The sequence below is a fragment of the Octopus bimaculoides genome, chromosome 5 (genome assembly GCF_046866305.1).
Source record: "Octopus bimaculoides isolate indiv1 chromosome 5, ASM4686630v1, whole genome shotgun sequence".
Classification (NCBI taxonomy): Eukaryota; Metazoa; Mollusca; class Cephalopoda; order Octopoda; family Octopodidae; genus Octopus; species Octopus bimaculoides.
The window spans coordinates 32,095,665-32,122,585 of record NC_142932.1 but is presented as its reverse complement, the minus strand read 5'-3'; the positions used below and the strand labels follow the sequence as shown (position 1 = coordinate 32,122,585).

General features: G+C 37.9%; 1 protein-coding gene across 1 annotated transcript; it reads right to left on the bottom strand.

The window, feature by feature from the left end:
* Window positions 1–466: 466 nt before the first annotated feature.
* On the bottom strand, window positions 467–14,858 carry LOC149135458 (uncharacterized). The gene is made up of 7 exons (XM_089351866.1): window positions 14,783–14,858; window positions 9,763–10,125; window positions 7,413–7,448; window positions 6,390–6,545; window positions 4,983–5,004; window positions 3,147–3,195; window positions 467–1,940 (listed from the first exon to the last, which is right to left on the bottom strand). The coding sequence occupies exons 1-7, from the start codon at window positions 14,856–14,858 to the stop codon at window positions 1,806–1,808; spliced, it is 837 nt and encodes a 278-aa protein (XP_089207992.1). The 3' UTR covers window positions 467–1,805.
* Window positions 14,859–26,921: the final 12,063 nt, after the last annotated feature.

The following is a 26,921-nucleotide window of genomic DNA, read 5'->3' as shown; positions in this document are numbered from 1 at the left end:
CCATTTAAGTTATATTATCAAGGGAAGTAACCTACGTGTACAGCACTATCCAAGGGAAGTAACTCTAGAATAATTTTTATTTCGTTCATTGACTGCGCGAATATTTTGTTCACAGCGAAATAGGACTGACGAATGGAGACGGCAGTGTTGAATACATGTTTAAATCTTGCAGGAATTCATTTCCTCTGATGTTCTATCGAGGTTAAATAAATCAAATACAAGTCATGTCCTGATGTCAATTTAATTGGGAATTTCTCTCGTTAAAATATATGAGAAAATAATGAAAAAATAGGCAAACATTTTATTATTACCATTTCTTATAGAAAAGACAAATATTTATATAAATTTCTAGAACATATTGTTCATTATGAAGATCTCCTTTTCGTTTTGTCTCTCATCATCACCATTTTAAGAGGCATTTCTTTAGAATACAAGAATATTTCATTGTGAGTATTTTATAAAATATGGTCTCACCAATTCCTTTTTGGTAATTAATGGGGCCCTGTTGATAGAATTTTCCATATTGATACTTGCTCTCACAATAGTTGTCGTTTATCGTGGTGTGATATTAACACCATATTGCTATCATATAAAAGATATATCTGAGTTGCATCGCCATCATCATCATCATCATCGTTTTGCATATGCCTAGTGTACCCTTATCAGATGGGTAACCATGATGGGTATATTGGGCTTTGTATATTTGTACCCCCCAGCATCACTTTGTTGGTATTTGCTGCTCTCTCACTTAATGATGATAATCACAATAACAATGAGTTATAATATAGACACGAGGCCAGAAATACCCATCAGTATACCCAACGTGATTACCCGTCTGATAAGGGAAGACAAGGCCAGAAATTGGAGGAGAGGGATCAGTCAATGTCATTAACCCCAGAACTTGGCTGTTGCTTTATCAAAACGAGAGGGATGAAAGGTGAAGTTGGCCATGGAAGGATTTGAACCAGAGAAAATACTGCCAATTCACCGTCATTTGTGCATCAGATAAAATGCTATCCTTTTGGTTAGAGTTCAAATTATACTAAGGTCTACTGTGTTTTTCATCCTTTTGGGGTTGATAAAATAAATTTCTAGTTAAGTACTGGTATCAATGTAAATAACTTGTCCCCCTCCCCTCAAAACTGCTGGCCTTGTACCAAAATTAGGAGTTGTTATTATTAAGGCAGCAAGCTTGCAGAATTGCTAGATCATCAGAAAAATGGCCTTGCAGTATTTCTTCTTTCTCTTTACAGTAGGAGTTCAAACACTGCTGAGGTCAACTTTACCAGTCATCCGTCTAAGGTCAATAAAATAAAGTGCCGGTCAAGTACTTGGGTCAATGGTATCAACTACCTTGCTCCCTTTAAAAATTTTAGGTTTTGTGTCTATATTAGAAACAGTTACTATTATTTATTATTAAGTGAGGAGTTGGCAAAAATGTTATCATTCTGGATAAAATGCTGCCTGATTGGTAATATAACTGAAGTGAAACATAACCAGTGTGTGTCTTTCATTGATAGGATGACCCTCCCAAGATAGAACATCAATTTAAACCCTGCAAAAATAGACATAGTAGCGTGGGGTAGTTTTCTACCTGGCTGGTTCTGTCAAACCGTCCAACCCATGCCAGCATGGAAGGTGGATGATAAATGATGATGATGATGACAATGATTTCTCATAAAAATTCTTGCAATACAAATACAAAAGCGATGGTTCACATTCATTTCTCTGTCTCAACTTGATTCTTGTTGTTCTTGCATTTTCTTATGTAAAGTTTGTGACAGTCTTAGAAATGAGTTTGTCCTTTACACATTGGTACTCCGAGACTGTTGATTAGAAGGAAAATGAATAATAAATTCCTTATTGCTTTGTTTCACAATGAAGTCATGTTGACAAATTTCTGACTCTGATAAAATTGGTGAGGAAAATCTGGAGTCAACCTGAAATAAAGTAAACTTAGTGTTATACTTTCATATATACAAAATACATATTATTAACACATATTATTCTAACAGTATCATAAATAATATTTATAAATTTTGTTGGATGTTTAAAGAAAATGTGAGTGTGTATGTATGTGTATAATATATATATATATATATATACATACATACATACATACATACACATACGAAATGTTAGTGCCAAGCAGTGTTTAGGCATAAGCAAAATTCAGGTTGGTCAAAGTGCTTGTGGAACTCAGCCACTTTGCCTCTTTGAGGTCCAGTGCTTGAAAGGTGCTCTTTATATAAACACACACACACATGCTCATAAGAGATGCAAGCATGGCTTTGTAGTAGAAAGTTTGTTTCCTAATTAAAGGATATGGGGTTCATTCCTGCTGCTTGGCACCTTGGGCAAGCGTCAACTATAATCCTGGGTTAACCAATGGCTTGTGAGTGAATTTGGAAGACAGAAACTGCACGACAAGTGGTATTCCTAATTTTCAATCATAACCATACTGTAATCTCAAAACAAGGAGACACACACACACACACAAACACACGTGTACGTACACACACACGCACCAGCATAGAAGCCAAATGTTAAATGATGGTGATATATGATGGGCTTCTAACAGTTTCTATGTACCAAATTCATTACCTATGGACCCCTTAGGTTACTATTTTATTCTGGTGGACCCCTAGAGCCATTCATTGTTTAAAAACTAGTTTTATAGAAAGTTCTTTCAAAATTCCTATCTTGTTTTTCACACATTAACTTGTCGAAGTTGAAATATGCAAAATGTTAGAATACAAAACTAAGCTGTTTCTTGCAATAAATACATCTAAATCAAAAATTTTTTCATGGGCCCTTAATATACTAGTGTGGGTCCCTAATTCACTATTTTGCTTGTAAGGACCTCCAAAAATCTTATACAGAAAGGGATCATATGGTCCCTGGTTGAGAACTACTGCTCTACACAGTCACTAGACATTGCCAGAAATAGCAACCAGATCTTTATCATCCCACACTCTTCCTTAATAAGGTAAGAACATATGCATTAGATAATATATCACCCTAGGTAGACTGTCGAGATCAGACGAGATGGCATGGGCATTGCTTGAATGTTTTTGATCAAAGTACTGCTAGCTCAGAACAACAACAACTATAACAACAAATACACAAAACATGTAACACTTTACCTGGTCTTCCTGACTGTGTGGGCTTGGTTGGTCCTCTCTTATGTCTGTGCTGCAATGGTGAATGTTGATTTGTCAAAAATTATTCACATATGACCAAAGAGAATAAATAAAAAAATCAGAAATATTATATAGAGATATGTGACATATTAGGCGCTGTGTGGTAAGTAGCTTGCTTACCAACCACATAGTTCCAGGTTCAGTCCCACTGCGTGGCACCTTGGGCAAGTGTCTTCTACTATAGCCTCAGGCCGACCAAAGCCTTGTGAGTGGATTTGGTAGACGGACACTGAAAGAAGCCCGTCGTATATATGTATGTATATATATATATATATATATATATATATATATATATTTTATTTAAAATACAGAGATGCCTGTAATAGGACATCTAACCCGCTAGAAATAGCAGCAAGACTACATACCACAAAAAGTAGGGATAATTTCGAAAGGGAATGAAAAATAAAAACATTTACCAATCTATATTCTGTACCATGGTTTCAAGTCAATTTTAGTAAGATAAAAATTATATATCTCACAAAGGTCGGACTATCATCGGCAGAATGACCAGACAACATTCGAGATACGAGTCAAATAGAGGGCATGGTTCGTATTCGAATATCTAATTTTCCAAATTTATCGCGTATTTGCGGTTTACCTATTCGGCAGTAAATACACAAATGCCGATTTTCAATCAGAAATTAGCCAAAAAAAATTTTTTATCATTATCAATGAAATACAGGTTAGCAAAAAAATTTTAGAAATTTTATTTACCACCAGTGGTCTAGCGAGGGTAAAAAACAGTGGTACAGAATATAGATTGGTAAATGTTTTTATTTTTCATTCCCTTTCGAAATTATCCCTACTTTTTGTGGTATGTAGTCTTGCTGCTATTTCTAGCAGGTTAGATGTCCTATTACAGGCATCTCTGTATTTTAAATGAATAATACATAGTCTATTGACTGTTTTTTACCCTCGCTAGACCACTGGTGGTAAATAAAATTTCTAAAATTTTTTTGCTACCCAGTATTTTATTGATATATATATATATATATATATATATATATATATATGTATATATATGTGTGTGTGCTTGTCCCCCGACCATCGCTTGACAACTGATGCTGGTGTGTTTACATCCCCGTAACTTAGCAGTTCGGCAAAAAAGAGATCGATAGAATAAGTACTAGGCTTCCAAAGAATAAGTCCTGGGGTTGATTTGCTCGACTAAAGGCGGTGCTCCAGCATGGCCGCAGTCAAATGACTGAAACGAGTAAAAGAGAGTAAAGAGTATGTTAATTCTTTAAATACAAATCCTTGATTAGTAAATTAAATTGATTGCCTGGTTAAACACCATCATCTTGGGACCACAACCATTTAGACCTGGCCTCCAACAGGAGGATAATTTCCATCCTTCCTTCACACCTGGCGAAATGCTTAGCAGAAACATTAGCACACTGGGTGAAATGCTTAGCGGTATTTCGTTTGTCGTTACGTTCTGAGTTCAAATTCCGCCGAGGTCGACTTTGCCTTTCATCCTTTTGGAGTCGATAGATTAAGTACCAGTTGCATACTGGGGTTGATCTAATTGACTGCTCCCCTCCCCCCAAATTTCAGGCCTTGTGCCTAGAGTAGAAAAGAATATTAATAACACAATCTAATTCTGTTAAGGTTTGAATTTATCACCTATATATTGGTAATGCATCGTTTCTATCTACAAAAGTGGGTGACAGACCACATCAGGGTCACCAATCTGAATGATGTCCACCTCATAGTGTGATCTTTCTGTGGAAGACCAATACATGAGTTATAGATCTTAAGAGAAAATAGAAGACTTACACATTGTCCGTGTCTTTTCCACCTGGAAAATAAAATAATACAAATGTTATGAATCAGGATAAATAACTTGGGTGTGAAAAAGCTTATTTATGATTTTTAATGGCAATTCCTTTCCCATGGCTACAAGTGTATTCTGGGAGCAGCAGCAGGAGAGAAATTGAGTTGGGGTATCAAACCAGATTATCAATATTGCATCATATCAAGGTGGTAAGCTCGCAGAATCATTACCATGCCAGGCAAAATGCTTGGTAACATTATGTACATCTTTACGTTCTGAGTTCAAATTCTGCTGAGGCTGACTTTGCCTTTCATCCTTTCGGAGTTGGTACAATAAGTACCAGTTGAGTACTGGGGTCCATGTAATTGATTCAACCCCTTCTTCTGAAGTTGCTGGTCATGTACTAAATTGTGAAACCAATATTACATCATATCTAAAGATAACGAGCTGACAGGAAAAATGCTTAACCCTTTCGTTACTGTATTTCTCTTGAGATGCTCTGTTTCTTTCAATTAATTTTAAATAAAACAATGAATTTAGTAAAATAACTTTATTATCATTAAGCTAGTGTTAGGAAAATAAATTGTGACTAAGGTTTGGTGGAAGATTTTAATTCAAAACTTATGAAAGCAAGACATTTGTACTACAGAGCTAGAGGCAGTTTCAACCGGGTTGGTATCAAGAGTTAAGAATTGTTTCTATTATATATATTTAACCCTTTTGTTACCATATTTCTGTTGAGATGCTCTGTGTTTCTTTCAATTAATTTTAAATAAAACAAAGAATTTAGTAAAATAACTTAGTTATCATTAAGCTAGTGTTAGGAACATAAATTGTGACTAAGGTTTGGTGGAAGATTTTAATTCAAAACTTATGAAAGCAAGACATTTGTACTACAGAACCAGAGATGGTTTCAGCCAGGTTGGTATCGAAAGGGCTAAATTAATAATTTCTTAACCCTTTTGTTACCATATTTCTGTTGAGATTCTCTGGGTTTCTTTCAAATAATTCTAAATATAACAAAGAATTTAGTAAAATAAGTTAGTCACAATTTATGTTCCTAGCACTAGCTTAATGATAACCAAGGTTTGGTGGAAGATTTTAATTCAGAAAACAAGACATTTGTACTACAGAGCCAGAGGTGGTTTCAAGCTGGGTTGGTATCAAAAGGGTTAATGGCATTTCGTCCATCTTTATGTTCTGAGTTCAAAACTCTGTTGAGGTCAACTTTGTCTTTCATCCTTTTGGGGTCAATAAAACAAGAACCGGTTGATCACTGGGGTGAATGTAATCAACCTCAAAATTGTTGACCTTCTACCAAAATGTGAAGCTCAACATTTAGAGATCAAACCTCATCACTTCTTTCAAAAATTTCTGTGGTTTATTTTTTTTATTAAAATGACATTTACCTTTCCATAGCCAAGGACAGATTCTCTGGAAATATTCCAAAACAACTTGTTTAGACTGAACACCATAGTATATTCCAGTTGTCAGAAGAACTATAATGGCTATAAAACCAATAATAGTCCCAACAAAAATTGCAGCATAAGAAACAGTGTTGGCATCTGAAGAAAACAATGCGAAAGAGAAAGGGATTTTGGTAAACAGAAAGTAGAGCTTATATAGTATGGTCAGTCATAGTCAGGGGTGTAGCTAGGGTGGGGCAAGCAGGGCACATACCCTGGGTGCCACTTTGTGTGGGGTGCAGTTTTGGCAAAGATCATTTTCTAATTAAGCCTTTTCTATGCGAATTTCCACTTTTTGGGTGGTGGTGGTCGTGGTGGGATGTGTGTGTGTGTGCAATTTTAAGCTTTAATAACTACCATGGTTGGCTACTATCCCTGATGATTATGACCAATGACTATGGCTGACCGCTAGGAGCAACCACTCTCATTGACTACTATAATTGACCATTAACATGACTGCTATGACCAATTCAATTGACCATGGTTGCTGGTCATTATGAATAATTACAACTCACCACTATCATTGACCACTACAACCAACGACCAAGACTGACTACAAATGACTTCTGAGTGATAACTGAATGACCACTTTAAACATGTATGTCACAGTACCTACCATTACATTCCATTTTACCATACCATCATAGCAAACCATCCCACACCAGTCCATCTTATCAACATAATGCTTAACATACCATACTACCATATCATACCAGACACACAGCTGATGTTAGATACAGAGAGGGCCTAGGGTCCCTCTTAACCCTCCACCCTCACAACTAGAATGATAAACACCCTTTACTCAAAGACTGTTGGCTTTAGCTCAGTCTGCCAAGCCTATAGGTCAATTCAGTACTGACCATACAATTCCTTATACCATACCATTTTACCATCATACCATTACATATTATATCTTTGTAATATTTACTTATATTGAAATCATTATCTCCTCTAGCATGCACTTACTTTCAACTGGATATGTTGTATTCTTGATTCCAAGACCTGAAATGCAGAAATCAAAAGAATTAGTGGAATCATCATCATCATCATCATCACTTTATATTTCCACCACCTGACCATCTTAATTATTAATGTCATTACAATCACTTCATTTTAACCATTAATGTCAACACCATCACCCCCACCTCCACTGTAATTACAACCTGACCATCTTAACTATTCGTGCAACAGCTACCATCACTGCCATTATTCCTTCACCACTGTCACAACCACCACCACCACCACCACCACCATTGTCCCAGTTATCACTGCCATCTTTCTAATGTAGACCATTAATGTCAGCACCATGGACACTCCAACTATCGGCCCATCTCCACCACTATCCCCGTCACTAGCAGCAGCACCACCACCACCCACATCATTATGGCCATTTTAAATGCTAAAGGGCTAAGATCAGTCCTAATCAGACTTTCCAGCCAGGACCATCTCTTCGTTTTTTTGTTTTTTTTCAGTCACTGCATCTAGGACCATGTTAGTCGAAATGTTTTCATGCTTTAAAATGGCAAGGTATGACTTAGGAGCCATTTGGCTGTTGTTTCTAGCAGAGCAAGTGACTATGTAGAGGCTTCTCTGCTATCTGAGAGGGAAGATATTTTAAGTAAGAGACATCAATTATCATAAACCAATTAAACGCTAGAACTGTGTGACTAATTATACAATTTTGTTTGTTCTTTAAAAGATGACACTATAAAGAGCCCTAGATCATTTTGTCACTGAAATTTCAGTTGACTTGAACAAGTTTTTCCACTACTTACCTAACACCTCTATTCTTTGAGCCAGGTTGATTTCTTTGTGTGCCATCGGACTAACAATCTCACAGCGGAACATCAAACCAAGGTCCCAGACATTTGTCTTGTATACAATGACACTTGATCCTGACACCTGGCAGTTGTCCGTCTCCTCTGCGATGCTATCAATCTGTTTACCAAAATATTCTTGGAACACGTTGATGGTTTGGCGGTAGAATGACCATCGGAATCGACCATTTGGTTTGCCCAGTTTACCAGAGCATGTCAGAGAAATTTCCGTATTTTGCCAAACAGTCCAATCTGAGTGAAATGCATCAGAATAAATATTCAAAGATTCTATGAACGGTTTGGCTGAAATAATCACAGAAAAATAATCGATTAACCATTTATATCAAGATATTGATTTCAGATTTTGCTTCAAGGACAGCAATTTTGCGGGAGGGGATAAATTGATTACATTGACCCCAGTGCTCAACTGGTACTTATTCTTTGTAAGCCTAGTACTTATTCTGTCGGTCTCTTTTGCTGAACTGCTATGTTGCGGGTATGTAAACATACCAACATCGATTGTCAAGGGATGACAAACACAGACATACAAATATATACATATATACCGTGTGACTGACCCTCTTTCCGGTGGCACGTAAAAGCACCCACTACACTCTCGGAGTGGTTGGTGTTAGGAAGGGAATTTCAGCTGTAGAAACTCTGCCAGATCAGATTGGAGCCTGGTGTAGCCTTTTGGCTTGCCAGTCCTCAGTCAAATCGTCCAACCCATGCTAGCATGGAAAGCGAACGTTAATCGATGATGATGATGACATATATATATATATCTACTATAATACTACTCTCGTGTTTTTCTCTGTCACAACACATGAATGAGAAAGGAAGGGGTGATAGATGAATAAGGAAGGAAGGGGTGATGGCAAACTGGTGGTAGGAGTGTTTCAACTCTATGAGTATATGTGTGTGTATGTAAAAGGGAGATATGTGAATGTGTGTGTGTGTGTGTGCGCAATGGAAGTGGAATGGTGAACATTCAATGCTGAAAAAAGAAAAATCAAACAGCGTTTCAACTCTGTGTGAGTATATGTGTGTGTTCGTGTACAAGGGAAGTATCTGAATGGATGTGTGAACCAGCATTCTTTCAGTAACAAACAATGATCGATGTCACATCTCAAAAGACAACCATTCGATAATATTGACAAGTGTATTAATTTGAATTACCATTCATTTTTATATATAAAATACAATTAGCCATCATTTTTGACAGTACAGGGCCAGCTAGTATCCACTTACAAGGCTTTGGTTGGCCTGAGGCTATAGTTGAAGACACTTACTCATGGTGCCATGTAGTGGGATTGAACCCACAACCATGTGGTTGGGAAGCAATCTTCTTACCTTAATTCTAAAAATATAATGGGATTTTTTTTTTTTTTAAACATGAAATTGTTATGGGGTTCTGAGGAAAATAGGGATCAAAGGGGTTTGCAGGTAGTGCAATGCTTATTTTATTTTTCTAAATTCCTCAATTTTATTGTTCTTACCTTCTAAAATAGTATTTTCTGTCTGTGACTGAAAAGTTCCATAAGACGTTTGCATAGAACAGGAATAAACTCTTTGGTCAGAACATCGAGCTGGTGCCATTAATAATTCAACAACTGTATTGTCATCACTGGGACGGGATACTTCCACATGATGCTGAAGCTGTTGGTCAAGCCATGTGGTTCGGTTCTTCTCAATGTTCACCAAAAGAGTCCGTTCACCATTTTTAGCATTGGCAGCAAAGAATAAGATGCTGTAAATGTTGATGTTGTCTGGGAAAGAATTGACCAAACCTTGGCAGCGAACTGTCAATGTGTCTTCACCAATAACGGGTTTCTCGGGCAGAACAGAAAGTTCCACTGTAACTAAGACAAAAGGAATTGTAACATTTATTTCTTGTACAACAACATTGTTTTAAAAAGGATTAAGGATTAGAAAATATTGGTGAAAGAAATGCTATGAGAAGTTCTGTAATTATTTCTATAAGCGTAAGAGTGGCTGTGTGGTAAGTAGCTTGCAATGGCTCCATGACTACTGTTTTGGCTATAACCTTGGAGCCCCAGTAATCTGTTACAGTACTTACCTTGCGTACCTGATCATTTAGATCACCTGTGAATTAAACCCCCATACTTTGTGTATATATATATATATACATATATATATATATACACACACACACACACACACACACACACACACACACTAATATTATCAAGGGTAATTAGACATATTAGAAATTTCTACCGCTAGTGGGTTAGCGTGTAAAATTTAGTCAATAAACTATATATTATTCATATAAATACAGTGTACATTTAAACACATAAAAGGTATCCATAATATGAATTCCTTGCACGTTAGATAGTAAATGTTTTTATTTTTCATTCTCTTCAATGTTTCATCCCTAAATACTGATATGAAATTTAATTGTTCTTTCTAGCGTGCAAGGAATCCGTATTATGGATGCCTCTTATGTGTTTAAATGTACACTGTACTTATATATATATATATATATATATATATATATATATATATAGGAGAGAAAGTTGTCCAAGAACTTTTCATAAGCGACTAAAATCAGATGCTCATACGTTAGGTGATGGTAGATATATTATCTTCATTTATAAGCTGCTATAACCCCATAACAGCTGATTAATGTTACCAAATAATTTCATGGAGGTCACTGGCTAAAAAAAAAAAAAAAGCACCAATATAAGGGACATAACTCTGGTAGACCCAAGGATCAATCTTGTTCTGTTTGTACTGTTAATCTGTTTTTTTCTTTTTGGCTGTGTTCGTTCATCCATGAATTTCATTCTGTTTCTTTTACAATTCTGAGAATCGTAAACCAGATGTGATATTTTCAGGAGCCTAGTAGCAAAGAGTCCAAGCCATACTTTTCCATTCAGCCATATCTAATGATTGCCAATTTATCTTTCCAATTCTGGAAGGTTATCAGCCAAAAAACCATTTGGTAACATTAATTGGCTGTTATGAGACTTATAATATTATATAAAGAATAATGGTAATAATAATATAGATAAAGAGAGGGAGAGGGGTCGCGCGCGGGTATGACTGTGTGGTAGAGAAACTTGCTTGCCAACCATGTTGTCCTGGTTTCATCCCCACTGTGTGGTACCTTGGGAAAATGTCTTCTACTGGAGTTATAGGTCACAACCAACCAAAGTGAGTGAATTTGGTCAGCAGAAACAGAAAGAAGCCTGTAGAGTGTGTTGGGGGTGTAGGTGTGTCCTGTTTTCAATTAATATATCTTTCCATTTTAGGGCGGTGAGCTGGCAGAAACGTTAGCGCGCCGGGTGAAATGCCTAGCGTATTTTGTCTGCTGTTATGTTCTGAGTTCAAATTCTGCTGATGTTGACTTTGTCTTTTATCTTTTTGGGGGTCGATGAAATAAGTACCAGTTATGCACTGGAGTTGATGTAATAGACTTAATCCCTCTGTCCTTGTTTGTCCCCTCTGTTTAGCCCCCTGTGGGCAATAAAGAAATAAATATATCTTTCCATATTTAAGATGGTATTGTGTGATTTGAGGGAAATTTTATCTTATTTCTAACAGATCAAGCAAACATGTCCGTCCTCCTACATTGACTCTTCATTTTATTGTTTTATTGGCAGTGAAATCTTCATTGAGGAATGAAGTCAGTGGATTTGTGTTTTTGTATCAGTGGTTTGGAATATTGTCTCATGTGAATCAGAGTCTGCCCAGACAGGTGGGAAAGTGGGATGGAGAGGGTTTTAGAGATGATTTGATGAGAGGTGGGAGGAAATCAGCATTTAATCTGAAAATTATGAATGTCTACACTTGGTGTGAAGACGTGAGAAGTGATGGAATTCCAGAAGATATCCTCATCATGATGATGAGGATATCTTCTGGAATTCCATCATCTTGGATTAGATGGTTCCATACCTTTCGTATTAGCAGTGGCATTCAGCCAGAGTGGGTCGAGCCAGCTCTGACCAACGAGTTCACCATGTCCCCCATGAATGCAGACCACATCTGACATTCACCTCCTAATGTTCCAGCAGGCAATGTAATACTTCTGCCATGTCTTGTTGTTTTGTTCCACTAATACTGCTCAGCCATTCAACAGATATCTCTTTGGTACTTTATGACCAAATCAGCAACAGAACAGGATTAACTTGGCTTAAATTAACAAATTAATCCACCCAAGATTTCTTCATTAATAAATTTTTTTCAAAATAACAAAAATAAAATAAAGACTAATTAACTTACTGAAAGGGAAAGAAATAAATAACCAATATTAGTGAATCGCTAATACTATTTTAATTATAAGAACAGTCAGGAATGGCATGGTTGGAAAAATATTGCTTTGTGAGATTTCTGTACATTCATCATTATCATCATTTTGTATCAGCTCTCCATGTTGGCATGGGTGTGATAGGTTTATAGAATCCAGTGGATCAGGGGACTATTTCTGGCCCCAGTCCTCTATTTTTAGAATTATTCCAACCTCTGGATGTTTATCTTATCACCAAAAATCCAGTTTGCAGAGCAAGCACCTTGGATAGTGCTGTAGCCGTAGTCATTGTTCATTGCTGAGGTGTAGGGGTTATGTTTGGAGTTCATGTTCTGATGGTTCCAGAGGACCCAGCTAGCCTAAGTGCTGGTCTCCGACGTCTGTTTTTTATAAAGTCTCTATGGTTCGATGCCCTTCCAAATGCCAACTCCTTTACAGTGTGTCCAAGGTGTTTCTTTCATGGTACCAACATTAAGTGGGGTCACCAGGTACCTTGCAAGACAAGACTTCTTGACCGAGTGGAGACGCAGTATTAAGGGAGGTGGGTCTTATGCCAGGTGTAGAACGGTTAAAGCATGATAGCGGGGACAGGGACATATGTTGCTCTAGAGGAGGTACATGGGTTCTCGAACAGGAAAAGGGAGAAAGGATGGTGAAGATGAGATGTCAGGGCTTACCCTAAAGGTACAAGAAAGAGGATAGAGAGATAATAGGGGTAGAGAATTGAAGATGGCTGGATGGATGGATGGATCGGTAGGTTTGTGAAAAGAGAACACAAATGAAGGTCATTCTGAAATTAAAAATGAGAGAGATAGCTTATGTGTAGTGGTGGTGGGAGATAACTGGGTAATAAGGTGCAAAGTTAAGTAGATGATGTGGACGGGGAGAGAGAGAGGGGTGGGTGGGTAGGGCTGGTATGTTATTCAGTTTAACTAAAACACCACTTTACCCAACATACCATAAATGATGTAGAAACTGGTACAACACATCTAAATTTGGGTGGAGTTTTTTAAACTGAAGGTCCACACCATCAATCTCTCAGTTATGTGTCAACTGATGAAAGTAATGGAAACTGGTGTGGGGATGGGCGAATGAAATATTTTACTTCAACAAGTCTTATCTCAATCATACTTCAAACCTGTCATGTGGTGTCAGTTAATACCTTTCACTTTCGTTATCTTTTAAGACATAAGACATCTGATACGTGTAGCATTGAAGACATAGCTTTACTTATACATTCACTGAAATACAATATTTATATAAAATAAACTCCAATCACTACGTACACACCCACATACATTCATATACATACATGCATATACGCAGACACATATATATGCAACACCACCACCATCACCACCAACATATAGTTGCTTCCCCATGTTGACCCGTCTGACCCATGCTAGCATGAAAAAACATGCATAGAATGATGGCAGTGTGTGTGTGTGTGTGTGTTCATATACAATACAGACAAAAATGCATGTATGTACACACATGTATACACATACATACAAATATGTTTAGAATATATGTGTCTATGTGTGCCATGCTTGCATATGTGCATATATGTGTATGGATGTGTGTATGGATGTGTGTATGGATGCATATATATATTAGACTTGTGATTGTAAGATTGTGGTTTCAATTCCTGGAGTGGGTGGTGTGTTATTTTCTATAACAAAGCACTTTATTTCACAAAGCTCTAATAAAAGTTGGTAATCCTGCTCTGAACTGGAACCCTGTCCAGGGAGGAATGTATATTCTGGAGAAAACAGGAAACTAACCCCGTTCTCTTTGTAGAGTCATGAGGACTAACCGTGTGTGTGTATATAGTGTGTGTGTATATATATATATATATCTGTGTATATATGTGTATATATATGTATGTGTGTGAATGTGTGTTTATGTACGTATATATGTGTGTATGTATGTGTGTGTATGTATGTATGTATATATTGAGTGTGTGGTACATGTGAATGAAAATCGCAGTATTTGTAATCAATGCTAAGACAGTCGAAGCTGTACTCCCCCACTGACACCACTAATTACAAGCAGGTGGCTTACGAAGAAATTATTAAAAGTAACCTTAAACAAATAGAAGAACAGACTATTAAGAGTTTATATACACCACACCTTTTATGAGGGTGTGGTGGAGGCCATTGATAATTGATAATCTAAATTGGTCCAGGACTGAAAGAAACGAGAAGACGATGGAAAGATAATAGCAGAGACAAGAAAGTACGTACCTTGTTTGTGACGCTGGGAGGTTATTAGGAGAGGAACATGGAAGAGAACAATGAAATACTGTATAAGACCAGTCATTTTTATAAAGACTGTCTGAGCTGTTGGGATTGATTTGACCAAAAGGCAGTGTGACAGTTGGACACAAACTGGCTTGGTAAATGGAATAAATGGATTAGTATTTATTATGCAAAGTTTTACTTCGTGCTTTGTGAAGCTAGGGAGGTCATTAAAAACACACTTGTTTTAGTATCTTTAAAGAACCATTTTAACGAATTCGGCATGAAGCAGGGCTCTGTGTGTGTGTGTGTGTGTGTGTTTTGGAGACATTGTTTCACTGAGTGTAATGTTTTAAGATTGTGTGTGTGTGTGTGTGTCTACACCTGAATGTGTGTATGCATGTGTGTGTGTGTATGCTAGTGTGTATATCTTTGTGTTGAGTAAGCTGTTTTGTTGAACGCAAGATTCGAATGTGTGTGTGTGTATCTCTGAGTGTGCTGAGGACATTGTTTTACTGAATACAAGATTTGAAGATGTGTGTGTGTGTGTGTGTGTGTGTGTGTGTGTGTGTGTGTGTGTGTGCATGTGTGTGTGTGTGTGTGTGTGTGTGTGTCTCTGTGTGCTGAGGACGTTTTACTGAATACAAGATTTTAAGGAGTGTGTGTGTCTGTAAACCCATGTGTGCTTATTGGGAATACTGTTTCACTGGGTACAAATTTAATCTTTTTCGATAAGTTCTTTGTTAGGGAAGCTTAATATTTCTGAGGCTTTAGTATTTCAAAATTAAGATAAGATCAAAAATGTCTATGTTGTATTTTTGTAAAAACAAACAAAAAACCCCTATAGCTGTAATGTAGGGCAGATGAAACAAGATGTAAATTTAAAGAAAGGCCTCTACGATGATAACACACCCTTCTTTAGACGACCATTTAGATCAGTGGGGAGGAAGAGTTTATTTATCCAGATGACACCACACTACATTCTGACCTCCTCTGTTTACTCTGACATCATCTGGACTCCTCAGCAGATGTGAATCAACTTCTGTGAATAGAGAGAGAGAGAAAAACTTCAGAATCGTTTAACAATGGGGACATGTTAAACTACTTTCGTTTGATGACACTAAAACAGATACATGTCAAAATTACATGGTTTACTGTGAGTTTATGAGGGTTCCTTGTATGTGACTGTTTGATATGCTAGAAAAGCTACTAAGTCTCTCTCAAATACACTTTAGCTACTTAGTGTTGTGGAAGGATCCTGACCACCCCCACGTGACTGAAAGTCTGTGATGGCACCTGTATCAGTAGATCACTAAGAGCACCGTCTGAGCATGAGTGTTGCCAGAGCACCAGCTGTCTGACTTCCGTGCCAGTGGCGCGTAAATAGCACCATTTGAGCGTGATCGTTACCAACGTCGCTTTCCTGGCACTTGTGCCAGTGGCACGTGAAAAGACATTTGAGCGAGTTCGTTGCCAGTACCGCTGGACTGGCTCTTGTGCAGATTGCACGTAAAATACACCATTTTGATTGTGGCCGTTGCCAGTACCGCCTGACTGGACTTCGTACTGGTGGCACATAAAAGCACCCACTACACTCTCGGAGTGTTTGGCGTTAGGAAGGGCATCCGGCTGTAGAAACTCTGCCAAATCAGATTGAAGCCTGGTGCAGCCATCTGGTTCACCAGTCCTCAGTCAAATCGTCTAACCCATGCTAGCATGGAAAGTGGACGTTAAACGATGATGATGATGATGATGATGATGAAAGAAAGTGGTGAACTGTCTGTAGTTGACAGGGCTGATCGTCCATATTGGTAACTGAGTTAGTTTAATATTGTAATTCCATTTGGAGTAGTATGGAATGCATTCTGGGTGAACATATTAATTCTGCAATAGGTTATTCCAGATAACCATATCCAAATGTTCATTTGGGCAATACTATTCTTACACCTGACGTGCACGACTCGTGTCATAACACTTAGTTCCCTCTGTGCTATGAGGTACATAAGACCACGACATGATTTCTCCAGCCAGCTCTGTTTTTCTGCCATTGTTCTTGGTCTCTTTTTAACTTCTCCACCCTTCTCATCTCCTTTCCTTTTGTCAATGGTCCTTCACCATGAGGTTTTAGGGTGCCCCGCTGCTCTTTTCCCCCTCAGGATGCCACTTTAGTGCCACCATACAATTGCTTTCTTGATGTTGTCCGAGGATGTTGTCTGATCCAGTTCCAGTGTCTGCATCTTATTTCGGCTCTGATTCTGTTGATGTCGTCTCAGTTGTGTCATACGCTTTTTACAATCTTAAAAAGACATCATGAATAATTCTGGCTTAAATATACAGAGTAAAAAGAAAAAAAAAAGCTGATCATGACTGGGATATCTGTGACTATACTGGATCAAGACTGACCTAGGGCTAAACAACCACATGCTTCATCATATTTTCTTTTCAAGATTTATTCTGGTGTCGCACACAATGCTTTGTGTTTATTCTGGTGCTTTATATTCTGAGATCAAATCTCGTCAATGTTAGCTTTGTCTTTCATCCTCCTGGGGTCCATAAAATAAAGTACCAATCAAGTACTGAGAGTCAATGAAATCAGTTAATCCTCGCCCCCCCCCCACTAATATTGCTGGCCTTGTGCCAAAATTTGCCACCCTCATCCAGGATATTATTTTAAAGTTTCTTGGCTCATTGTATCGGATATGCCTGTAGCCCCTTGAATTCAACACCTCAATATCCTAGAGGAATAAACTCATAACATATTGGACTGGACCTTTTTTTGCTTAGCCAAAGGCCATGAGTTCAAATCTACTTCAGGTAAATTTATTGCATTTCTGGTCTCAAGATACTTTATCCTACATTAACTACTGTTCAACGATTATCAGAAACATGTAGCAGACCAGCTGAGGAGTATTTTGTTTGTTATGGTTTAGACCCCACCACATGCGCACACACACACACACACACACACACACACACACACTGGGGCTGATTTGATTCATTAAACTTTGAAGGAAGTGCTCCAGCCTGACCACAGTCCAATAACTAAAACAAGATATTTTAATAATTACCTCCGGATTTTAATTTTCGAAAGTAATTAACACACACAAGCAGGTTAATTAGTTAAAAATATGGTAATGAATAGGTTAACCAGAGGAGGGTGCATGGGAAGTGTGTGCATTCATGCCTGTCGTGGAAACATTGTTTCATGGTGTGTGTATCTTATCTTCTGTTTGTTTCTGTCACTGAGCTGCAGCCATGCTGGGGCACCACCTTGAAAGCTTAAGTCAAGCAAATCAACCCTTGCCAAACTACCAAGCCATGGGGTTGCAAACAAACCAACGCTGGCTGTCAAGTGATGGTGGGTGGGTTGGGGGTTACAAAGACAAACACATACATACATACTTATATATATATATATATGTACAGGTGTGCTGTGTGGTAAGAAGCTTGCTTCTCAACCACATGGTTCTGGGTTCAGTCCAACTGTGTGGCTTGAGAGAAGCTGATAAAGCCAGGGGCCACATCAGGTTCCATAGTCTGTTTTGATTTGGCTTGTACAGTTGGGGACCCTTCTTATTGCCAGCCACTTTACAGAGTTTTCTGGGTGCATTTTATGTGACGCCAGCACCAGTGGGTTTTTACGTGGCACAAGCCCCAACATCATCAAGTAACTTGCAAGAAGAAAAAAAAAACCCCCAAAACCCCTAAAATGATTCTGGTCCTTTGTGCAATTTCCAATGCTGGTGGATGAAAAAGAAGGAACCCCCTTCTCAAAGGTTGGTGTAGTTTGAAGCAGTATACCATGAAAACGAAGTTATTTTCAATGTAGAAACCTGGTTTTGAATGGTTGTATTGGAGTGGATGTTGTTAAAAGAAGCCAAAGGCCAGGTGCTGGTGCATCCAATAAACAGACAACCAAACTCTCCAGGAAGAGATTTCTCTCTCGTCCACAACTTAATACCATCAAACTAGACTTAAGCACCAACTGTTAAACTCTCCCCGTGGCTGTTTAGGAAGCATTTTACTTATATTTTTTCTCACATCTAAACACGTTTGCTTCAACTTCCTTATTTACACACACCAAGCAGACGTTAGATGACCATTATGATGATGATGATGATGATGACCACCATCACCAATAGATTGTCTGACTGTCTCTCTAAAGCGAGGAAATTTGACATTTATTTCATTTTTTCTTTTTCTTCTATAATCCTGCTTTACTTTATATCACATCTTCACACAGCACATATATTGGCCAGTGGGGGGGTGGTTAAATAGGGTTTGAGACATTTTGGTGCTGCCTGTCTGGCATTGCTCATTCAACACCGACTTAATTGGCATCATTCGTTTTGGTGTCTCTCTTGTTCTCTCTCTCTCTGAGCATCTAATTAGGTTTCTCACTCACTCCCTCTCTCTTTCTTTCTTTGTTTCTCTCTCCTTCTCTCTCTCACTCTTCTTCGTTCTTTCTTTCTCTCTGTATATCTTTTACTGTTTTACTTGTTTCAATCATTAGACTGTGGCCATGTTGGGGCACCCCCTTGAAGAATTTTTAGTTGAATGAATCAACCCCACTAACTATTTTTTTCTCTTAGGCCTGGTACTTATTCTATCGGTCTCCATTTGCTGAACTACTAGGTTACAGGGATGTAAACACACCAACACTGGTTGTCAAGTAGTCGTTGGGACAAAAACACACACACACAAAGAATGGGCTTTTTTTTAGTTTCCGACTCCCAAATCCATTCACAAGGCTTTGGTTGGGTTGAGGCTAGAGTAGAAGACAATGGCCCAAGGTGTCACACGGTGGGACTGAACCGGGAACCATGTGGTTAGTAAGTAAGCTACTTACCACACAGCAACATCTACATCTACATGCACATTTTGCAAGCACTTCTGTATGTGTTTGCCTTCTGCACATAGAAGAAATATTTCTGTGCAGTGAATCTACATTGACTGAAAGTCCAGCCATGACCAGTCCATCTTTTCTAACAATTTGCATTCAGGGCTACTTTAACGGGTACATTCCTCCATTTTTAAGGTTTTTACTTTTCAATTTAATTTTTTCTTTTTCTTTTAGTTGAGCTCTAGGACTCATAAGATCATCAGAATATGACAATTAAACATCATCATCATCGTCGTTTAATGTCCATTTTCCATGCTAGCATGGGTTGGACGATTTCACCGAGGACTGGCAAGCCAGAAGGCTGCACCAGGCTCCAATCTGATCTAGCAAGGTTTCTACAGCTGGATGCCCTTCCTCACGCCAACCACTCCGAGAGTGAAGTGGATGTCTTTTATGTGCCACCGGCATGAGGGCCAGTCAGGTGGTACTGGCATCGACCACATTCAGATGGTGCTTTTTAGGTGTCACTGGCACAGGAGCCAATCAGGTGGCACTATAACATCCACCAATAATCCTTCCTGCAATAGGCACAAGGCCTGGAATTTTGTGGTGGAGGCTTGTAGATTCCACCAACCCCAATACTCAACTGGTACTTATTTCATAGGTCCCCGAGAGGAGATTTCTTCCAGGTCTTTACTTTCTGAGAGTTGGCAATGTAATTGAAAGGAATTGAGAAGTGTGAGCTTTCAGAGGAAGCCAGGACTGTGATTCATTCTTAGAGTTTGACCTTGATTAAGCAGATTTATGATTGAACGTTCCAGCTGTGGCCAGCCCCACTTCTTTCTCGGGCAATGCATCCAGGGCTGCATTGATTAATATGTCTCTCACAAAAAACTTAGTTCAGATCTGGGCATGAATCCTGCCATGGTCAACTTTGCCTTCTACTCTTTCAGGGTTGATGAAATAAATACCAGTCATGTTCTAGGGTTGATATAATCAACTTTCCCCTCCCCGTCAAGAGTGTATGTTTTGTGTCAAAATAGCAGCAGTAATAATAATTCTTTTTAAAGGAAGTGGATTTGTAGAATTATCAGAACAAAATGGCAATTGGTATTTGTTCCAGTCCTTACTGTTTTGAGTTCAAATCTTGCTGAGATTGATAAAGCATCAGTCCCCTTAGGGGTCAATAAAATAACATTGTCAGTGAAGTTCTGTTATCGACTAACCACCTTACTTTAATACATTATTATGATGATGATATGTGTGTGTGTGTGTGTGTATTTGTTTGTTCCCCACCGATGCTGGTGTGTTTATGTCACCATAGCTTAGCGGTTCAGCAAAAGAGACCGACAGAATAAGTACTAGGCTTACAAAGAATAAGTCCTGCGGTTGATTTCTTCGACTAACACCGTTTGAGGTGGTGCTCCAGCATGGCCACAGTCAAATGACTGAAACGAAAAAAGAAAGAAAAGCCATTATCTAACTTGATTAGATATCACACCTGACCCTTTAGTAAATGTTGCTACAGGTGTTTGAGCAAGATACTTCACTCAACTTTCCTCCTATGGCTTCATTAATCTAATTACAGTTCTGGAGATAGAATAAATAACAAGAGAACAGTGACAGATAAGAAAGATGTTTGAACCCTGTTCTACAATGGTTCTGTATGAAAGCACTGGATGACAGTGCTGGCTTCAGTGTAAATATTATGGTGCGATAATCTCTGTTGAAATACACATGATTGTTAGCACTGATGCAGGCTAGAGAGAGAGAGAGAGAGAGAGAGAGAGAGAGAATGTGGTTGAAATATGACCATTCATGCCACCACCACCACTGCTGCCACTGCCACGGCTCCCACTTCCAGCTCCCTAACCACCACGCCTTCTCAAAAAGAGTAATCAAGTACAAAATTTAGGATGTAATACTATTGAGTATTTCAGACTAATCAGGGAGAAAGACAAAGTAAACAATGTTGTCTGTTGCAGGCACTGCTGGGCTCTGTGTTGGCGACATATCATTTCCCTGCAATGTACTGTTTTAGGACAGTTAACCAATAGGTCAGTCAGTTCATTTAAAGGGACTTGTACAAAAGGAGTCAAAGAAACAACAAGTGAAATGTCAGGTTGAGTTACTTATTAGCTAGACAGTGTGACAATGTTATTTAGACAAAGCAGGCAGGGGGTATTTGTTTGGAGTATTTTAGAATAATTGTTAGGGGAGTGTATGTTTATAGCAGACATGCTGTAGGCGGGGGGGGGGGGGGGCATTTGTCTGCCATTCAGAGTTTTCGCCCCTTCTTTTATAGAATCTAGACTATTGATATTTTTGAAAGTGTCTGCAACATAATTATTTTCTCTGCCTAAGCCTGATGGATTACCTGAGAAGAAGATTAAAGGAATAACCTGAGAGAGTTAGTTGTACCTGTGTATATAACCAACCAATGTCTGCTTTATGGCATTCTGGACATAAAGGGAAATTTTCATTAAAAATAGATTCAGCTTGATCTTTGTAATCATAAGAAAGCGAGACAGGTTGTAAATAAATGATAATGGTTTTATGACACAAACGAACTCAAAGCAAGATCAAAGCGTTTAAACATTGGAAATCACAGCTAGAGGTGAAACTGCAAAGTAGATTACAGAAGCGAAAATGGTTCAGTAGTGAACGTGAAAAGCTATATACATATATATACATACATACACACACTTATTTATATATATATGTAAGCAACAGATGACTGAAAGGAGAGGTGAATGAGAGCAAATGCTGCATTGAGACACGTTCTCTTCTCTGTACCAGAGTAGACTTGCTATTAAATAAGTAGAGCTGCATCGTATTGTTTATTTAGATGCAGCCGAATCTCTTTCTCAGACTCTTAACTTTTAAGTGCTACATTCCATTCACATCGTAGAAGTGAATATGATAACAACATATTAAATGTTTCAGAAGAAATCCACTCTGCACATTCTCAGAGTAAAGGATTCTCAGATACAAAGGAAAATAAGCTTGAAAGATGCTGCAAACGGCCAGGTACCATTTGGGTCTTGAGGCTTCGCTTTTGATTGAGAACACAAGAAGTGAAGTTCGTATCAAGCTGAAAAAGAGAAGCTGGGTATTGAACCTGCACATCCATTTCCTTACATTCATAGTAGTAGATTCCTAAAAATAGATTCTTCGATTTGCACGAGCTCACAGCTGATAGAATATGGCAGAACTAATTTACTGTCTATTTGATAATTAAAATTTTTTTTTTTTTTATACCTGTAGCATTATATTATGATAATAATAATCTTTTCTACTATAGGCACAAATCCTGATATTTGGGGGGAGGGGGCAAGTCGATCTCATTTACCTCAGTATGCAAATGGTACTTAATTTATTGACCCCAAAAGGATGAAAGGCAAAGTCGACCTCAGCAAAATTTGAACTCAGAATGTAGCAACAGGCAAAATAACGCTAATTATTTTGTCCAGTGTGCTAACGATTCTGCCAGTTCACCACTTGAGTGATAATAATAATAATAATAATTCTTTTTACTGGAAGCACAAGGCCTGAAATTTTGGGGAAGGGATTAAGTCAATTACATCGACCCCAGTGTGTAACTGGTACTTATTTAATTGACCCTGAAAAGATAAAAGGCAAAGTGAACCTCGGTGGAATTTGAACTCAGAATGTAGTGACAGATGAAGTACTGCTAAGCATGTTGCCTGGCGTGTTAATGATTCTGCCAGCTTGACCCCTTAATGACAATGACAATGATTTTTTTCTGTTGACAATGATATGGGAGAAGACAGTGGCGGGGGGGGCACAGTGTGTCCAGCTGTGGTCAATCAGTCAGATGCCTGCTTAGAAGGCTCTGCTGCAGGTTGGTGGGCACTTGTGGCCTACTGGGACTGAATGCAAGGAGTTGGCTCTGTTTTCTTTGTGTCCCTGGGACCCTGTTCTGTTCGTAGGAAGTGGCACCTCTGTTGGTACAGCTTTGCATTATATAAGATGGTGAAGACCAACAAATAGTTTGTAGTTATTATTATTCTAAATGCAATATTGAATACATAACATATTGTCTTGAGGTTATCAAGCACTGGTAACCTTTGTGCAGTTGCTCAACAAGCTAGTAATAGCAGCCAAATTCCTTGAAATCACACGCTATCATCTTAAAAAAAGAAAACACACAGTGGATAATGTACTTCTAGATATATACATGCAAAGAAGATAGAATGGTCATGACTGATACAACTTTGATTCATAGGTTTTCTCATTCAGAGCAGACCTGGGGTTAAATTAGCATTTCATGCTTCTTTTTTTTTTTTTTCTTTTTTTTTTTTTCTTGTGTGTGGTGTAATAAATATTGGATTTTTTAAAGCTTTTGGCTTAACAAACAATAATTCAAAAATGAAGGGAAAAAAAAAATATTTAATTTATTTTCCTTATTTAAATAAATCATTAACGGAAACATTTAGAATTTATTTTCCTCTAGAATTACAGTTTGTAATATTTTCTGTTCTGAAGTCAAGAAAACTGACTGTGTGTGTGTGTGTGTGTGAGAGAGAAAGATAGTGAAAGAGTGAGTGAGTGAAAGAGTGAGTGAAAGAGAGAGAGTGAGTATGTGAGTGAAAGAGAGAGTGAGTATGTGAGTGAAAGAGAGAGAGAGTGAGTATGTGAGTGAAAGAGAGAGAGTGAGTATGTGAGTGAAAGAGAGAGAGTGTGTGAGTGAGAGTGAGTGAGTGGAAGAGAGAGAGCAAGCAAAAACAAACAAAAAAACTTGTAATTCTTGTTTAACACAAAATCACTGGAATTGTTTTTCTGCTAAGAAATCTGCTGCTATTTAAAGAGGAAGTGAAGAAAATTGGCTCAAGAATCATTCTTAAACACCTGCAACAGATATAAAAGAAACCAAAGTTTTGTTAAGTAGACATTTTAATTGGCATCACATATTAATGAAAATACAGATTAATTTCTTTAATTAGTAAATATCACAAATAGGGGATTCTTATTAGCACAGCATTTAGTTGTTTAGCCGTGCTAAGACCTTTCCCTCTTCGTGTATGTCTGTGGCAGCTGTCTCTTTGTTAGAACTCAAGCTGGTTAGTAAAATAGGGGATAGGTGAAATACCAAAGAGTGTCTAAACATTTGTAATTTTTGGGGGTCGAAAGCAAAAAATAATAATAAATAAGGAGCAGAAATTTACTTTCTTATCAATCATAAAACTTAAGAACGCTACCAGGCAAAGTGACTGAGTCCCTTTCGAGCGTTGGGAGGCAATGACCAAGACCTTTGGCATTATGTCATGCTTAGGTGTTTCACTCATAAACACACACATTGTCCAATCTGAGATTCGAACCTGCAATCTCTTGACCACGAGTCCGCTGCTCTAACCACTTGGCCACATGGCTCCACTTATTGATGTTGTAAAGATGAAAAGCAAAGTTATTCCAATGAAATAATAAAGAACTTATTATATACAATGCTCAAATGCACTACAACTCATCAGAAAGAGTAGCCAAATGTACCCATGAACATTACATAGAATAATACACAGGAAGTGATCAGTGAATGAGTTGTTAAAAAACTAAAAAGGTTGAGGGGGACATCAGGTGTACTTTTGGAGAATTTCAGGAAGCTTGGAAGTTTTTGGAGGATGTAGTGTCCCAACAGCTAACAAGTGATGTGGGTGGTTTGTTCCATGTTTCGGTAATTCTGAGCATGAAACAATGTTTCTGAAACTCATGGGTGTTGTGTTTTTTTTTCCATTTTCCTGTTTTTGATTTTGCTCATGAGTGTTAGACGTATGGAATTCAAAAAGGGGTCCAAGGTTGTCGTTGGAAAGATGGTGGAAAGTCTTGTGGGTGCCTACCAAGTCAGTTGATACTATTGGCCAGAGGGCTTGACTTGTACTTTGCTTTTCATCCTTTCAGGGTCAATTAAATAAAATTGACATCATCTTTTATTTTTTACTTGTTTCAGACTGTGGGCACTAACTCGAAGGATTTTTTTTTGTTGAACAAATGGACCCTAGTGTTCACCCCCCCCCCCCCCCCGCGCTTAAAAGCCTGCTAGTTAGCCTATCAGTCTCTTTTGCTGAACCACAAGGCTAAAGGGATGTAAACACACCAACACCAGTCGTTACGCAGTGATGGGGCACAAACACAGAACCAAAGACATACACACACACATATATATATATATATATATATATACAATGAGCTTCTCTCAGTTTCTTTTCCAAATCCATTCACAAGGCACCACGTAGAAAGCACCCAGTCTGTTCTGTAAAGTGGTTGGCATTAGGAAGGGCACCCAGCTGTAAAAACCATGCCAAACAAACAACTGGAACCTGGTGCAGCCTTTTGGTTTATCAGCTCCTCTCAAACTGTCCAACCCATGCCAGCATGGAAAACAGACGTTAAATGTTGATGATGATGATGACAGATATCATTCCAGTAATCTTGTTATCAATGGTAACCAACACAACACAAAATCAGATTCATCAGAAGAGATTAGGGATAATCCAATTCCTATTTTCTCACTGTTGAAGTAAGAACAGAAAGCAGTTACAATGAACAACTGGAGCTTTAATTATCATTTAATTAATAATAACTGAAAAACCAATTTGAAGTGTCATAGAAATTTAAAACAAAACTTCATTGAATGAATTAGAACAAGCATTGCATAAAGTAAATAAATATTAAAAAAATCAACAAAATATGCACAAGGATAAATTTAATCCTGTATAATGTGGTATTAAAATAACATAATAGAAAACCCAACATCTGGAATTTTGAATAATTTCACACTATATATATATATATAAATGTCCCTTAAAGGATTATAATTGTAGGTCCTTGGTTTGATTAAATATATCTATCTAATCTATCTCCACTGCCTGGCACCTAGGGCAAGTGTCTTCTACTATAGCCTCGGCCAACCAAAGCCTTGTGAGTGGATTTGGTAGATGGAAACTGAAAGAAGCCTGTCGTATATATATATATATATATATATATATATATATATATATATATATATGTGTGTGTGTGTGTGTGTGTGTGTGTGTGTTTGTGTTTGTCCCCCCCAACATCGCTTGACAACCAATGTTGCTGTGTTTATATCCCAATAACTTAGCAGTTCGGCAAAAGAGACCGATAGAATAAGTACTAGGCTTACAAAGAATAAGTCCTGGGGTCGATTTGTTCGACTAAAGGCAGTGCTCCAGCCATGGCTGCAGTCAAATGACTGAAACAAATAAAAGTATATATATATATATATATATATATATATATATATATATATATATTGTAGTCCTT